General features: G+C 46.4%; 1 protein-coding gene across 1 annotated transcript; it reads left to right on the top strand.

Moving 5' to 3' along the window:
* Positions 1–621: 621 nt before the first annotated feature.
* TRAF1 (TNF receptor associated factor 1) lies at positions 622–8,023 on the top strand (the record flags this gene model as incomplete). Its single annotated transcript, XM_081898000.1, is given in 8 exon segments — positions 622–634; positions 944–1,039; positions 1,042–1,070; positions 1,683–1,754; positions 1,758–1,845; positions 3,818–3,880; positions 3,883–3,956; positions 7,889–8,023. Coding segments are annotated over 8 exon segments (570 nt in total).
* Positions 8,024–16,838: the final 8,815 nt, after the last annotated feature.

Genomic DNA, 16,838 nt, shown 5'->3' with positions numbered 1-16,838 from the left:
GACCACATAACACCAGTCTTGAAAGACCTACATTGACTCCCAGTACGTTTCCGAGCACAATTCAAAGTGTTGGTGACCTTTAAAGCCCTCAATGGCTTCGGTCCAGTATATCTGAAGGACTGTCTCCACCTCCATCATTCTGTCTGGACACTGAGGTCCAGCGCCGAGGGCCTTCTGGTGGTTCCCTCATTGCGAGAAGTGAGGCTACAGGGAACCAAACAGAGGGCCTTCTCGGTGGTGGCGCCTGCCCTGTGGAATGCCCTCCCACCAGATGTCAAAGATAAAAAAAACTACCAGACTTTTATAAGACATCTGAAGGCAGCCCTGTTTAGGGAAGCTTTTAATATTTAATAGACTATTGTATTTTAATATTTTGTTGGAAGCCACCCAGAGTGGCTGGGTAAATCCAGCCACATGGGCGGTGTATAAATAAATTATTATTATTATTATTATTATTATTATTATTATTATTATTATTATTATTATTTCCCCTTTTTTTCTTGCTATGTAGGGCCCATCAGGGTACTTGTTAAAAACCTGGATCTTAACATTATTTCATTGATGGTCTTCTACATAGAAGCTTTCTGTAGGCCATGAAGGATGCCATTTTTTCAGGATTGGATGCCTGTTCAAGGTAATGCTGCCATCCAGATGCTTTAATGGAATGTTTCAGGTTTGGTTGCAATCACCCAATTGTAGATTTGTATAACATTTGCATAGGCTAATTTATATAGCCGTACATTAAGACGTCATGACTAAATAAAAATGCAGCGCAACTCCCTCTAGTGGGGAAGGCTGTGACCAGGTGACTCTCATGCCTGCTCAGTCGCTTCCACTGCCCAGGTGCTCATTGCAATTGTTCAGCTCCAGTGCCCCTTTCTGCTCCCCCTTTGTAGGGTTCTTTAGCTTTAAACTGGACTTGAACTGGAGACCTTTCAAACAGAGCTGCAGGTCTTTGAGAACATTGCGTCTGTGCTGAGCAAGGAGATGGTTGCCTCTTGGCAGAAGGTTGTGACATTCTGGAGCCAGAGAGCTTTGACTAGGATATGATCCGTGGCTTGGAGCTGAAGGTGAGTGGGTGGGGAAAGACTGTGGCTGGGTAGTGGGGAGCAGGGGCTCTGAATGCTTGGAAGAGGCCATAGGTTTGATCTGGGATTGAACCCGGCATCTTCAACCTGCAAAGCTTTCCTGGGGATTCTGCAGCTGGGGTGCCACATATGAGAAGCCCCACTCTCTCCTCATTACCTCCCTTGCCTCAGATGGTGGAGGCAACCAAACGCATCCTCCACTGATCATCTTAACATATGGATAGGTACACATGGGAGCTTTATAAGTGGTCCTTCAAGTACCCCAGTCCTGTGGTGAAGGCCTTTAAAGGTCAAGAGCAGCAGTTTGAACAGGGCCCAGAAAGGAGTGATATAATCGTAGCACTCATTGCTTGAATGATGGCATCCTGCTTTGGCTTCAGTTCCTGAACATTGACTGACTTCTCCCAAACATAACCTATTGGATGATGTCTCCTGTGTTTGACAGGTGCAATGGGTGGGGAATGGGACAACAACCAGCAGCCTACCTGCACCTATTTAGCCTCTGGTGCTCACATCCTCCATTCCACCCCCCTCCTCGCCCTGCTCAATAGGATTGCATCTCTCAACCCAAAATAATAGTCTTATTTTCTCCAGCGATGCCTTGTGCAGAAAGATGCAGCTTTGAGCTGGTTGGAGCAGAGACTTCTGTCATCAGAGCAAGTGTCCTAGGATGGTGTCTTCCTGTGGAAGGCTACAGATGTGCATCGGAGGTGCTATGAAGATGTGTGCGGGAAGGTGTGTGGATTCCATTCTCCCAGTAAGAATTTAACTTGTTGTGTGTGTTTGTGCAAATCCACACTGTGCTTAAAGCACATCCTACATGCATTTGAAGCATCTGACGTCCCCCAAAGAATCCTGGGAACTATTTTAAGCTTTGTGCCCATTCTTCAGAGCTGTCTTTGTGGTGCTGCTGGAATTGTGCAGCAACCACCCTTGTATCCAGGCAGCTGGATCTCCCACCTCTGGCTTGCTGCATTTCCCTGCTTTGGCAGCCCTGTTTCTAGGCTGCTTCTGTGAGGGCTGGTTAAGTAGTGGCAGGAGGCATGGATAGGAAAAGTGGCTGCTCACTTGCCAGCAAAACTCTCTGGAGGGTTCCTAAGCAGGGGAACCCCAAACCACCCTGATCTGAGCAAAAATGCAGGTGCTGTGAACAAAATTAGCAAGGCAGAAGACAGAGTGATTGGGTTAAGCAGCTGTTCAGCTTGGCTTCATAGCTCTGCCCCCCTGAATCCTAACAACTGTAGTTTAAGGGTGCTGGGCATTGTAGCTCTGTGCAGGGGGAAACTACAACTCCCAGGATTCTTTGCCTTTTGTATTTGTATGCCATTTACATGTATGATTAACAAGAAGAGACAACTGTTCCACCCATGATGTCACTTGCCCTTTGCAATTTTGGCATCTATTAAATACAGTGGTACCTTGGGTTAAGTACTTAATTCGTTCCGGAGGTCCGTTCTTAACCTGAAACTGTTCTTAACCTGAGGTACCACTTTAGCTAATGGGGCCTCCTGCTGCTGCTGCGCCGCCGGAGCATGGTTTCTGTTCTCATCCTGAAGAAAAGTTCTTAACCCGAGGTACTATTTCTGGGTTAGCAAAGTCTGTAACCTGAAGCATCTGTAACCTGAAGTGTCTGTAACCCGAGGTACCACTGTACAAGATTTAAAACCATGTTGGAATCTGCTACCTATTTACCGTATTTATGCAAATCTAATGCACCACCAAATCTAATGCACACCCTAATTTTCATGACGTAATTCAACCACAAAAGGTGCACATTACATTTGCGTAAATATGGTAACCGGGGCTACAGATAGTAGAGAAATTTGGTTTGATGCGCATTTTATTCAGAACCTATCTAATTTGCACACTTCCCAAAACAAATTTTAAACCAAAACGATGCTCCCCTTCAAAATTCACACTTGTGAGTTTTGCAATGCAGTTCTCCAACTAAACATTTACCCAAAAGCATATATTAGGAGAAAGTGTGCATTAAGATGTATGTAGTAGTGAAGATCACTGTAGAAACGCATCACCTTAGGAAATATTCCTCGCCCCCTCAACGCCCCCAAAAACAACCCCCAACGCACCATGTGCATGATTAGGATATATCCACACTAAAAAAACCCCAATCAGTTTTCATGAGGGCTTCACACATTGCCACCTGTGGCAGAAATGTGGAGAACTGAATTAAAAAGAGAGAGAAATAAATGAGAAAGTGAGAGAAGCTGAAGGGGACAGATTCATCTATTCCTGCTTAGGGATGCCTTTTAGTTCATTACACACACACACACACACACACACACACACACTCTTTCCCCCAAGGAATTCAAAGTGGCACACATGGTTTTGCCCTCCTTATTTAATCCCCACAGCAACCCTGTTAGGAGTGTGAGGCTGAGATGCAGTGACTGGCCCAGGGTCACCCAGTGATCTTCATGGGCAAATGGGGGATTTGAACCCTGGTCTCTGAGGTCCTGGTCTGACACTCTAGCCACTATGCCACACTGGCTCTGGGCTGTGGCCGATGCCAGTAGACCCACTGAATTTAATGGACACTAGTAACTTAGGGTCATTTGTTTCAGTAGGTCTACTCCAACTTAATTGGATTCAACTCAATGAGATCTGGAATAGGTGAGCTCTGGTTGCAGCCCATCTCTATTTTTCTTTATCTGAAGAGGATATGTGTGACTTTTTGGCTGGTGCTTAACTCCCAAGTTTTCCATCTTCAGCATTCTACACTTTGCAATATGGCGGCAAGCTCTGCATGAGGATTTACCTGAATGGTGAAGGGAGAAACACCTCTCACTCTTTCTGGTGCTACTGAGAGGTGACTATGATGCTGTTCTGCAGTTGCCTTTTGCCCACAAGGTAAGGCTCCTTCTCCACCCCACCCCTGGACAGCCTGACCCTACAGGGCACAGCTGGCACCAGGGGTCAATATCATCTCCTGTTAGTTTGCTGCTGGTCCACAGAGCCTCCTGGCCCATATCATCTTCTGCCCTGCTGTTGAGGGTTAGAGGGAGGGTAGTAGGGGGCTGTTACCCGGTGGAACTGGTACTGCAGAAGGCAGGGAGCACATCAGTAGGTGGTGCCATAGCCACTGACAGACCAAGCAGAATAACCCTGGTCTTGCCTCCATCCTCTTCCTCTGGGTCTATAAGGGTAGAATCCAGTGGAAGAGTAATTTCAGCAACAACAGAACAAGCAATTTGAGTCAAATCAATGCAACTCAAAATTGTGTTTACTAGCCCCATTAATAATAATAGTAATAATAATAATGATAATAATAATAATAATTTTATTTATACCCCACCCTCCCCAGCCAAGGCCAGGCTCAGGGCAGCTAACAACCAATAATAAAAACAAAATTAAAATATATTAAAACATTTTAAATGCAGCCTCATCACAGGAGGAGAAAGGAAAAAGAAAGAGGGGGAGGGAATCAAATTGGCTCCAAGCCAAAGGCCAGGCAGAACAACTCTGCCTTACAGGCCCTGCGGAAAGAAATCAGATCCTGCAGGGCCCTGGTCTCATGAGACAGAACATTCCACCAGGCCGGAGCCAGTGTTGAAAAGGCCCTGGCTCTGGTTGAGGCTAATCTAACTTCCTTAGGGCCCGGGACCACTAGGGTGTTGCTATTTATGGACCTTAAGGTCCTCCATGGGGCATACCGGGAGAGGCGGTCCCGTAGGTACGAGGGTCCTAGGCCGTGAAGGGCTTTAAAGGTCAAAACCAGCACCTTAAATCTGACCCTGTACTCCACCAGGAGCCAGTGCAGCTGGAAAAGTACTGGGTGAATATGCTCCCATGGCAGAGACCCCGTGAGGAGCCTCGCTGCAGCATTCTGCACCCGCTGGAGTTTCTGGGACAGCTTCAAGGGCAGCCCCGTGTAGAGCAAATTACAGTAGTCAAGCCTGGAGGTGACCGTCGCATGGATCACGGTGGCCAGGTCGCAATTTGCCCCTCCAGGATTAGGAGCCCTGAAGCTGAAGCTTCATTAGTTTTGTAGTAGACCCACCCCTGTCAACATCAAGACTAGGATGAAGCTGATACCCAAGGCTATCCCTTGGACTGGTTGCAAGAAGCCATGCAGGTGGAGTCTGGCTGAGGGCAGGCTGAGATTGGTGAGACAGCACCACTCTTACCCATGTGAGGTAGTCGCTACTGGGTGGAGTACGATAATGGTCCTTAGCCCTTTGTCCCCTTTGTGCATAGAGGCAAATCTATCAATGTTGGTTTCTCACTTTCTTCCTGTTCAGCTTGTCACATCTTTGCACCAGTTTGCAATTTCCCCCCCAAAAGAAATAAAGTTGTTACAGAAACCCTTCACATTTTAGAGCATTTTTCCCCCTGCTAATATACACAAGTCCCAGAGTGGTTTAACAATCAATCCCTCGTCCCAGGGAACTCTCTGAATTTCTAGCTAACATTGCTTAACAAACTACAGTTCTCAGGATTCTGTTGGGAGAGAGGCCATGGCTATTAATGCAATATCATAATGCTTTAAAAGCATAGCAGATGTGGCCCTGATAGCTGTTTACTAGCTCCAGGATCAGAGGCAGCGTGGCTTTGAATACTGGCTGCTGCAGATCGTGGACACAAGAAGGTCATTCGGGTGTGGGTAGAAATCCAATTCACTTCGCATTATAATGCACTTTCCAGTACAATACCTGAACTGAAATACAGCTATCCTTTGAACTCACATATCTCTGGATCATGTACTGCAGACCAAATGATGTGTACAAAAAAGAATATATGGGGTGGAGGAGAGTGCATTAAAATGCACATATAAATGAAAAAACAACAACCAAAAATGCATTATAGAAATTGCTCATGTTAGACAACATTGCCTGTATAAATGCATATGTTAGGAGAGATTGGTGCTAAAATGAGGACAGGTTTTCACAAGGTTTCCTTTCTTAAATTTGCTTATTTATTGCATTTACATGCTACCTTTATCTTCCAAGGATCTCAGGGTGACTTACATGGTTCTTTCACCCACACAACAACCCTGTGAGGTAGGTTAGGCTAAGAGACAGTGACTGGCCCAAGGGCACCCCGTGAGCTTCATGGCTGAGTGGGGACTCAGGTCTTGATCTCCCAGGTCCTAGTCCAATATTCTAACCATTACACCACCACAAACTGTTGGAGGAATGTGGAGAACTGAAATTAGGACTAGATAGACAATAAATTGCAAGAAACTGAAATTGGCAGGTTCATTATCCTTAAGTGCCGTTGATCTCAGGTGTTGACTGCGGACTTGCCTGAGGCTTATTGTTAGCCTCTGTGAGAACAGGATGCTAGACTAGATAAATGGGTCTTAGGTCAGATCCAGCAGGGCTCTTCTTATGTTCCAGCTTCAATTGGACTGGATCATGTCCATAGTCCAGTACATTGCTTGAATAATCAATTTGAGTGTGATCTTGCTACAGCTTCCCTTGCCCCCCCCCTTTTGCAGGAAAGTGTTCAGATGGGTTCTATTTAGCTTTAAAATGTTTCGTGCAGTCCTCCCCCACCTACTACCCAGCCTGCTTATCTTTCCATTTGCTGACCTTGAGATGTGTGGGAAAGGCGTCTTGTGCTTCTTGAATGAACACCTGATCATTGCAAGCATTTACTTATCAACAAGTTTCTGTTTTGCCAGCCTTCCGTAATGGGGACCTAAATGGTCACTGTGGGAACAGGAAACTGGGCTAGATGGGCATTTGGCCTGATCTTTCAGGGCTCTCCTTATGCTCTCATTGTTACTTTATTAAAGGTGAGGAAACATTTGCAGAATTCATAGTTTAAAGAAAAGGGTAATCATATGAGGAGTACAAAATTATGCATGGTGTGGAGAAAATAGAGCAATATTTAATTCCTCTGTCATAACACTAAAAGATAAAGGGACCCCGGACCATTAGGTCCAGTCGTGACCGACTCTGGGGTTGCAGCGCTCATCTCGCTTTATTGGCCGAGGGAGCCGCATACAGCTTCCGGGTCATGTGGCCAACATGACTAAGCCGCTTCTGGCGAACCAGAGCAGCGCACAAAAACGCCGTTTACCTTCCTGCCAGAGCGGTACCTATTTATCTACTTGCACTTTGACGTGCTTTCGAACTGCTAGGTGGACAGGAGCTGGGACTGAGCAACGGGAGCTCACCCCATTGCGGGGATTCGAACCCCCGACCTTCGGATCAGCAAGTCCTAGGCTCTGTGGTTTAACCCACATAGACATCCAGTGAAGCTGAGTGTTGGAGAATTCAGGACAGATGCAATAAAATATTTCTTCACACAGCATAGAGTTGAACTATCAAATTCACTTGCATGAAAAGGCAGTGATGGCCATTAACCTGGACAGCTTTAAAAGAAGATTAAACAAATTCATTGAAGATAATGCTATCAGTGGCTACTAGCCATGTTTGCTATGTTCTTCCTCCAATAACTAAGGCAGTATGCCTCTGAAAAACAGTTGCTGTGCATCCCTAGTGGGGAGAATGCTCTTTCTTTCAGGTCCTGCTTGTGAGCTCCTCATGAGTATCTGGGTGACCACTGTGAGATGAGAAGAGGATGCTGAAGGAGATGGGCCACTGGCCTGGTCCAGAAGGCTTTTCTAATGTAATTATATATCCCTGATCTAGCAGGGCTTTCCCCGCCCCCCTCCCCCCCATTCCTATGATCTTACATTTGAGTTTGTTTTCCTTCCAAACCTAACCTGTTCTTTGCTGTCTCACAGGTAACCTTTACATTACTTGGTCAGAATGATGGAGACCATCTTGTCAGAATGATGGAGACCAGATCTAGAGTCTTCTTCCTTTCAGAAGCCTGTGGCTGATATGAATGAGTCAGTTGGCTTCCCCAGGGTTGGTCCTTTGGCCAAACTACATTCTCTGAAACATGCCTATTTAAGAAAGGGCACTGTGTTCCTCAAGTGTGCTACAGAAGCCAGATCATGAAAAGTTCATGAAAGCAGAGGCAGATGACAAAACCGACGGCTGGGGGACTGCATCAGAAACATATCAGGAGCTTAGGACTGATTTGCAACTGCATGGCAAGAGAGCAGATTTGAGCACTGCAGTTATACTAACAGGCATGGTAGTAATGTGAAGCAATGTGCTTTGGGTTTCAAATAAAGTCGCTCAGATTCAGAAAGAGGTAGACTTCACTGTGGGAGCAGGGCCGGGGTGGGAGAGTGCTGGAGTCCTGTCTAGTCAAGTTCCATGGGATCAATTCCAATCTGTTACCTCCGAGGATATGGACAGGCTGCTTGGATGAGTGAAACCAACCACCTGTCTCCTTGATCCTAGCCTTATGGGAAGGGCTGGGCGATGCCTTACTGACCCTAATGGACCAGCCTCCACTGCTTACCTCAATCTCATACAGGGCTTTCAAGTGGCTTCCCATAAAAGAAACTGACCTCGTCTATGCCTATGCTGGATGTCCACCCTAAGTTCACCTTATAAAATTTCATACAGCTGAAGTTAAAGATGAAAGCTGAGAAAAGATGAAAGCAGAAATAATAACAACTTTTAAATTTCTTATTAAACCTCTGAATCACCAAAACAATTTATAGTGATTATTATCTCATTCTTTCTCAAAAAAAAATTTCTAGCCCAGTGAATAGAGGGGCCACTCAGGGTGTTATACAGCTTTATTGTTACTCAAAAGAAACTAAACCACTTCTGCTGGCGTGTGCCTGCTTGCTTTTGCTAACAAGCGTTCCAAAAAGCGATCTCTTGGTTCTCTAGATAAAGAGCAGGCTAACAGATAATTAATGATGTCTTCCAGCTGAGCTTAACCACAAAAACAAAGTCAGTCTGTGTTATGGAACCTGGTTGTATTGGCCATCCAAGGCATTTATTAAGGGAACTGATGAGAGTTTGGTTAGATAACTAGTTCTAAAATGCTCTGTTCTCAAGATATATAATAATTGCTAATGAATTGTTAATAAATTGGCTGTCTCCAATTCAGTCCTACTCAAAGCAGATCCATTAAAATGAATTTATTAGTTTCAGTTGGTCTATTCCGAGTACGACCGACATTGGCTACATCCTTTTCTCTCTCCAGCCTATCTTCTTCTAGCTCTGGATATAAAAAAGAACTTATATCTGTTTTGTTCAGAATAATTGAATAAACCTTATAAACCTAGGTTGAGAGGTAAACAAACCCTAGCTGGGAAATGAATGCTATCTATAAATTAAGAAGCACTGGGGGCAAGTAAATTAAAAAGCTATACTAGAACATTTCTACTTATTATCAGTGATGGCCAAGATAGGCTGCCATGGAAACTGAGTGACTCTAACTCTCAGGGCAACCTTGTGGAGCCCAGCTGCTAGAATAACAACTGGCGGACCAAAAATCCAATTTGCTGTCTTTTTTGTCTTCTTCAATCTTTCAATCATTGGAGCTACAATTGAACTTGTGGGGGTGGGCGCAGGAATTAATAGGCAGCAGGTTGAAGTATTTACATGGCTCTGTTGAGTAGAATAAGAACATCAGAAGGGCCCCTCTGAATCAGACCAAAGGTCCACGTAGTCCAGCATCTTCTTCTGATTGGGACACAGGTGTCCCAATCAGAAGCCTGAGAGCTGATCCTGAGTGAAAAGCAACTCTTCCCATTTGTAATTTCCAGCAGTTGCCTCTGAAATTGGAGGTAGAACATAGCCTTTGTGGCTGGTAGCCACTAATAACCTAGGTAAAGGTAAAGGTCCAGTTGTGACCGACTCTGGGGTTGCGGTGCTCATCTTGATTTACTGGCCGAGGGAGCCGTCGTACAGCTTCCGGGTCATGTGGCCAGCATGACTAAGCCGCTTCTGGCGAACCAGAGCAGCGCACAGAAACGCTGTTTACCTTCCCGCCGGAGTGGTACCTATTTATCTACTTGCACTTTGATGTGCTTTCGAACTGCTAGGCTGGCAGGAGCAGGGACCGAGCAACGGGAGCTCACCCCGTTGCGGGGATTCGAACTGCCGACCATCTGATTGGCAAGTCCTAGGCTCTGTGGTTCAACCCACAGCGCCACCCGAGTCCCTTTACTAATAACCTAATCCCCCATAAACTTGTATAATCTGCTTTTAAAACCACCCAGGACAGTGATCTTCACTGCCTCTTGTGGAACTGAATTCCATAGTCGAACTTTCTTCCTAGGGAACTCTGGGAATTGTATCTCTGTGAGGCAAATTGTGGTCTCCTATCAACTCTTGGCACCCTGAGTAGACTACATTTCCCAATATTCTTTGGAGGAAGCAATGTCTGTTTAAAGTGATATAATACTGTTTTAAATGTACTGTGCAAATGGGGCCTTGAACAAATCACCTTGTTAGCTTTGTGCAAAGTCGTCTTGAGGATCCCCAGCTCTCTGCCATTTGCTCTCCTCACAAGTAAGGTGACCTTGTATGTAGCTTGCTAGCTCCCAGGGAAAGTGCCAGAACATGATAATTGGCAGTGACAGGTTTATGCACAAGCAAGGTAAGCTATATTTTAGGGCCTTGGATTGCAAGGGTCCTCTAGATTAAAAAAATAAGTAAATAACATCCTTAATTTTTAGTTCTATAACACAAAAAATAATGGAAAGGTGGGGAAACAGACTCTGAAACAGGCATTATCATTTTGGTACGACAAAAAGAACTCCTAATGGCTACACAATTATTGGTCATATCTGTGCAGAAATATCAAAATTGCATTAGGCTGGGGGTCCATAAGCTGTCAAACAGCACCAGTGGCAGGTTCAGGCTATGGGGCTCCTTCAGCCTGGTGCGGCTTGGGTCCTCAGCATGTCTGAATCTGCTCCTGACCAATAAAAGGTAAAGGGACCCCTGACTGTTAAGTCCAGTCGTGGACAACTCTGGGTTGCGGCGCTCATTTCGCTTTACTGGCTGAGGGGGCTGGCATTTGTCCGCAGACAGCTTCCGGGTCATGTGGCCAGCATGACTAAGCTGCTTCCGGCGAACCAGAGCAGTGCACTGAAATGCCGTTTTCCTTCCTGCCAGAATGGTAGCTATTTATCTACTTGCACTTTGACATGTTCAAACTGCTAGGTTGGCAGGAGCTGGGACTGAGCAACGGGAGCTCACCCCGTCACGGGGATTCAAGCCGCCGACCTTCTGATTGGCAAGCCCTAGGTTCTGTGGTTTGGACCACAGCGCCACCCACATCCTGACCAATGTTCATCTGTAAATAGCTGCAGTAGCAACTGGTGCTCACTGAAACTGGTAGGGCAGGTGGCACCGAAACCAATGGCAGGTAGAACCTACTCATTCTAGATCTGTCCCCATCATCTTCCCTGTTGAGTTCTACAAGGGCAATGTTGTTGTTTAGTCGTTTAGTCGTGTCCGACTCTTCGTGACCCCATGGACTAGAGCACGCCAGGCACTCCTGTCTTCCACTGCCTCCCGCAGTTTGGTCAGACTCATGTTTGTAGCTTCGAGAACGCTGTCCAACCATCTCATCCTCTGTCGTCCCCTTCTCCTTGTGCCCTCAATCTTGCCCAACATCAGGGTCTCTTCCAGGGAGTCTTCTCTTCTTATGAGGTGGCCAAAGTATTGAAGCCTCAGCTTCACAATCTGTCCTTCCAGTGAGCACTCAGGGCTGATTTCCTTCAGAATGGAGAGGTTAGATCTTCTTGCAGTCCATGGGACTCTCAAGAGTCTTCCCCAGCACCATAATTCAAAAGCATCAATTCTTCGGTGATCAGCCTTCTTTATGGTCCAGCTCTCACTTCCATACATCACTACTGGGAAAACCATGGCTTTACTATACGGACCTTTGTTGGCAAGGTGATGTCTCTGCTTTTTAAGATGCTGTCTAGGTTTGCCATTGCCTTTCTCCCAAGGAGCAGGCGTCTTTTAATTTCGTGACTGCTGTCACCATCTGCAGTGATTGCTGAGGGCAATACTGGGACCAATTTAGAGGAAGCTGACAGGCAAGGCCAATCCCTGGACTGGTTTGCAAGTTGGTGGGGGCTTGCAGAGTGCAAACTGAGGTTCGTGAGGCAATGTCCCATTTGCCATACTGGATTAGCCCACAGTGAGTCTACCAGGCCAAGGCTTGCTCCCCATCCATCTATTGCATTTCCTATGTGCCTGTATTGTGCAACTGCCGAAAAGCATGCACAGAAAGTTCCCTTCCAAGGAAACAGAACCAAACTGGGGGGTGGATTGCATTTGCATTAAATAAACACTCAAAAGGGCATGTCGAAATGATCTCCTTTAAGCAGGGCCTGGTTGGCAGCTGCTAGTGGAATATCTCCATTTAACGACCTAGGATCTAATCCGAACCATCATTCATTGGGCTCATTGCGCCTTTGTGGTCTTTAATAGGCTCTGAAAGAGGAAGTTGTGACTGGCAGAATGCTGTTTTCACAGTGCTTCTGCTGGGCCCATCTGGAATGCATTGGACGGTGGCACATTCCAAACACACACTTTTCACATCTAAAGCTCTTGCTTCAGTGGACCTACTTGGATGATGGACTCATCTGGGAGAGCTTGGTTTTCTCAGCTGGGCTGTGAGTGGACAATGGTTTGGGTTGACATGGGGTTCACATGCTGAGATTCAGGATAGAGTCTGACAGGTCAATGGATGTTGCTCAGTATGAAGGAGCAGAGTCAGGTGGCACCTGGAGAGGAGTAGGGGAGGATCTGTCTGTACCTACTGGTTTGGGTGTAGAGCAGTGGTTCCCAAATGTTTTCAGGCTACTGCCCCCCAGCTTCCATAAACTAATCCCATGTGACTCCCACCCATATCCTATAAAAAGCATTATTCAGAATTGCCATTTGCACAACCCATTAAGAAAGATGATAACACAATAAAATTCAAAACACAAAGCACATTTATTCAAAATCCAATTAAAACTATTTAGTTTGCGTGGACAGGCGGAGTCCCCAGATCCTGAGCGGCGGTCCCCCCCCCCCGTCATGTGGAATAACGACTCAAGACAACATGCTATGGGATTAAATTGGCCACAACTATATTAAATTTCAAATGTGGGTAGACCTTGGCTCAGGCATTGGGCGTTCTCCCTCCCCAGTCCCCAGCCGGGGACCTAGGGAGCATCAGGGTTATCCAGTGTGTGTGTGGGCCGGCTCTGGAGAACATTACGCCGCCACCGCAGGGGAGAGCAATGATGACCTTTCGGCGTACGGTCAAAGCCTCCCTTCAGAAACCCCTTTAATGGGGAACCCTGGTATCACCACCGCAAAGAGGAAGATGGACTAAAGGATTCCACCCAAGGCCTGATACCGCCAAAGTTGTGACATTTTGCTACGGGAAAGGCGAAACCTGCCAATGCAGGGAAATTCCTTTCCGGCCCTTTAACAGCGACCTTAAAGTAGCAGTGCCCACATACCTGTGAAGAAAAGTTAACCTGCAAAACCTGTGAAGAAAAGTTAACCTGCAAAATAAGACATTAACTGAGGGCGGGTAGGGTGGGAGAAGCTCTGGAGCCAAGTGAGGATTCCCAGGTAAGATCCTCCCTCTATTGTGTGGGCAGGTAATCCCTCCCCTACCTGGCCTGGTCTCCTTGGCAACGCTTCCCCAGGTGGGATTGGACAACTGACTGGGGTAGGCGGAGACCTCCAGGTATCCCACCTGAGGGAAGGCAAAGCCAAGCCTATGCTGATGGAGCCGCTCCAAATCCAGGGGCTGCGCGCGTCCACGCAAAGGGCGCCCCCCCGTTTTATGCAGGGAGCGGTCATTAATTACAGTGGTACCTCAGGTTAAGTACTTAATTCGTTCCGGAGGTCCGTACTTAACCTGAAGCTGTTCTTAACCTGAAGCACCACTTTAGCTAATAGGGCCTCATGCTGCTGCCGTGCTGCCGGAGCACGATTTCTGTTCTCATCCTGAAGCAAAGTTCTTAACCTGAAGCACTATTTCTGGGTTAGCAGAGTCTGTAACCTGAAGCATATGTACGTAACCTGAAGCGTATGTAACCCGAGATACCACTGTAATTCACCAAGACTGATGGAATTGATGCAGTGACGCCCGCTTTTCAAAGTAAGATACCGGTAGTCATTTTCATCTCCAGAGTCCTACAGCTTCCCCCTTGTCTCTTAGCACCCTCCTGGGTAATCCCACTGGCCCCCAGGGGCAGCACCACCCACTCTGGGAACTGCTTGTGGACATGGAAGGTGTCAGGGACCAGGAGCTGGACTCCTCTTCATCAGGTGATGGAGGAAAGGACTGGAAGCCAAGCCTTATGAGGAGGAACAGTTTAAAGATCTGGGTATGCTTTTCCTGGAAATGAGGAGACTGAGAGGAGAAGTGATAGCTGTCTTCCAATGTCTCAAGGCTTTCACATGGAAGATGGAGCAAGCTTGTTTTCTCCTGCTTTGGAGGGTAAGACTCAAACCAATGGCGTCAAGTTACAAGGAAGGAGATTCCAACTAAATATCAGGAAGAAGTTTCTGGCAATAAGGAACGGACTTCCTTGGCAGGTTGTGGACTCTCTTTCCTTGGAGGTTTCTAAGCAGAGGTTGGATGGCCACCTGTCATGGATGCTTTAGCTGAGATTCCTGCATTGCACGGGGTTGGACTAGATGAACCTTGGGGTCCCTTCCAGCTCTACATTTCTGATTCTATGATCTGTGACTCTGAAGGGGAAAGGTATGCAGAGCCAGATATCGAGCTCCTGCTACAGATGAACCTATAGAATCAGTGCACACCCCCACCCAGCCTGGGTATATGGTACTGCTGTCATCTGACCCTGAGGGCTCCACTGTAGAAGACCTTGGAAGACCTGAGAACTCTCCCCCCCTCGCCCCCGCTCTGATGCAGGAAGAGGAGACTAGAGAAGGATGAGTCCCTTTACCCAGAGCAGCACCTTGTAGCATTGCTGGGTGCGCAAGTTAAATGTTAAGCTGCACCTGGTGCCCTTTCTATGAAAGTGCTCAGTCACTTAATTTTTTTTTAAAAAATCATTTAACTAAGATTAAGATGAAAAATGAAATTTTTTGAAGGGAATAAATTTCATTTTATATTGTGTCCCAGTAGGACTTGGGCTTTCTGCAGGTCTACCATGTGTGATAGCCCAAATGTTCAAGCAAGGGAGAGTAGGTGCAGTGGTTAGACTTGGAGTTAACAATGGAAACTAGCACCCTGATGAATTGAGCCTGGAAGTGAGGCAGCGACCCAGAGCAGATAGCTGCTGATATTGGCATGATGGAATCTAATTGGCAGGCCCCTTGTCACTAGTGTGGCTGCAGATGAGCCTTTTTTAATGCCAGCCTGATTTAGAGCTTCTTACAATAGTCCAGCCTTGCCAACAAAGGTCCATTTAGATAAAGCTATGGTTTTCCCAGGTGTTCTTGGGATCTTTCCAATGCTAACTCTGAGTTCAAAACAAAAAAAATTCCTTCCAGTAGCACCTTAAAGACCAACTAAGTTAGTTCTTGGTATGAGCTTTCGTGTGCATGCACACTTCTTCAGATACCTGTGCATGCACACTTCTTCAGATACCTGAAGATATCTGAAGAAGTGTGCATGCACAAGGATTTTTTTTTGTTTTGACTATGGCAGACCAACACGGCTACCTATCTGTATCTGAGTTCAAAGCCATTTAATTGTGGAGGAAATGGAGGAGGGAAGGGAAATAGAGGCTGGTTCTCTTGGCTATCGCCAATTCATTAAGATAGGGAAAGTTTCATAGAGAAGCTGCAATAACTGTCTCTTAATATCTCATCTTAAAAAGCAGAGACATCACCTTGCCAACAAAGGTCCTTATAGTTAAAGCTATGGTTTTCCCAGTAGTGATGTATGGAAGTGAGAGTTGGACCATAAAGAAGGCTGATCACCAAAGAATTGATGCTTTTGAATTATGGTGCTGGAGGAGACTCTTGAGAGTCCCACGGACTGCAAGAAGATCAAACCTATCCATTCTTAAGGAAATCAGCCCTGAGTGCTCACTGGAAGGCCAGATCCTGAAGCTGAGGCTCCAATACTTTGGCCACCTCGTGAGAAGAGAAGACTCCCTTGAAAAGACCCTGATGTTGGGAAAGATGGAGGGCACAAGGAGAAGGGGACGACAGAGGACGAGATGGTTGGACAGTGTTCTCGAAGCTACCAGCATGAGTTTGACCAAACTGCGGGAGGCAGTGGAAGACAGGAGTGCCTGGCGTGCTCTGGTCCATGGGGTCATGAAGAGTCGGACACGACTAAATGACTAAACAACAACAATAGTCCAATCTGCATGATGTAATAAATAAATAAAAGTTTGGGGGCCCTGTTCAAAGTGCTGGTTTTGACCTATAAAGCCTTAAATGGCTTAGGACCACAATGCCTCAAGGACCTCCTCTCTCCATATGAATAGACCCAGACCCTGTGATCACCATCTGAGGCCCTGCTTCCTGTGCCTCCTCCATGAGAGGTCTGGAGGGTGGCAACATGAGAAGGGGCCTTTTCTGCAGTCGCTTTCCGTTTGTGGAATGCTCTCCCAAGGGAGGTTCGCCTGGCGTCTTCATTATACATCTTTAGGTAGCAGGTGAAAACCAGGCATTTGTCTAATTAATATTCTCCAATATTATTGTTTTGTTTTAAATATTTACTAATGTTTTTACCTTGTATTTTATCCTGTGAACCACCCTGTAATCTTGTGATGAAAGGTGGTACAGTGGACTCTCAGGTTACGCTACCTTAGGGTAATGTAACTTTCGTGTTGCAGACACGGCAAACGTGGAAGTGTATACTTCCAGGTTCCGCTGCTAGCGCATGCGCAGAAGCACTCTGTGCACTGTGCACATGCGCAGAAGTGCTCTATCATGCTACGCCGTGCGCAGA

Source organism: Podarcis melisellensis, assembly GCF_964234715.1.
Source record: "Podarcis melisellensis genome assembly, chromosome: Z".
Lineage (NCBI taxonomy): Eukaryota > Metazoa > Chordata > Lepidosauria > Squamata > Lacertidae > Podarcis > Podarcis melisellensis.
Note: the sequence above shows the minus strand (reverse complement) of the source record. Positions and strands in the feature narration are given on the sequence as shown.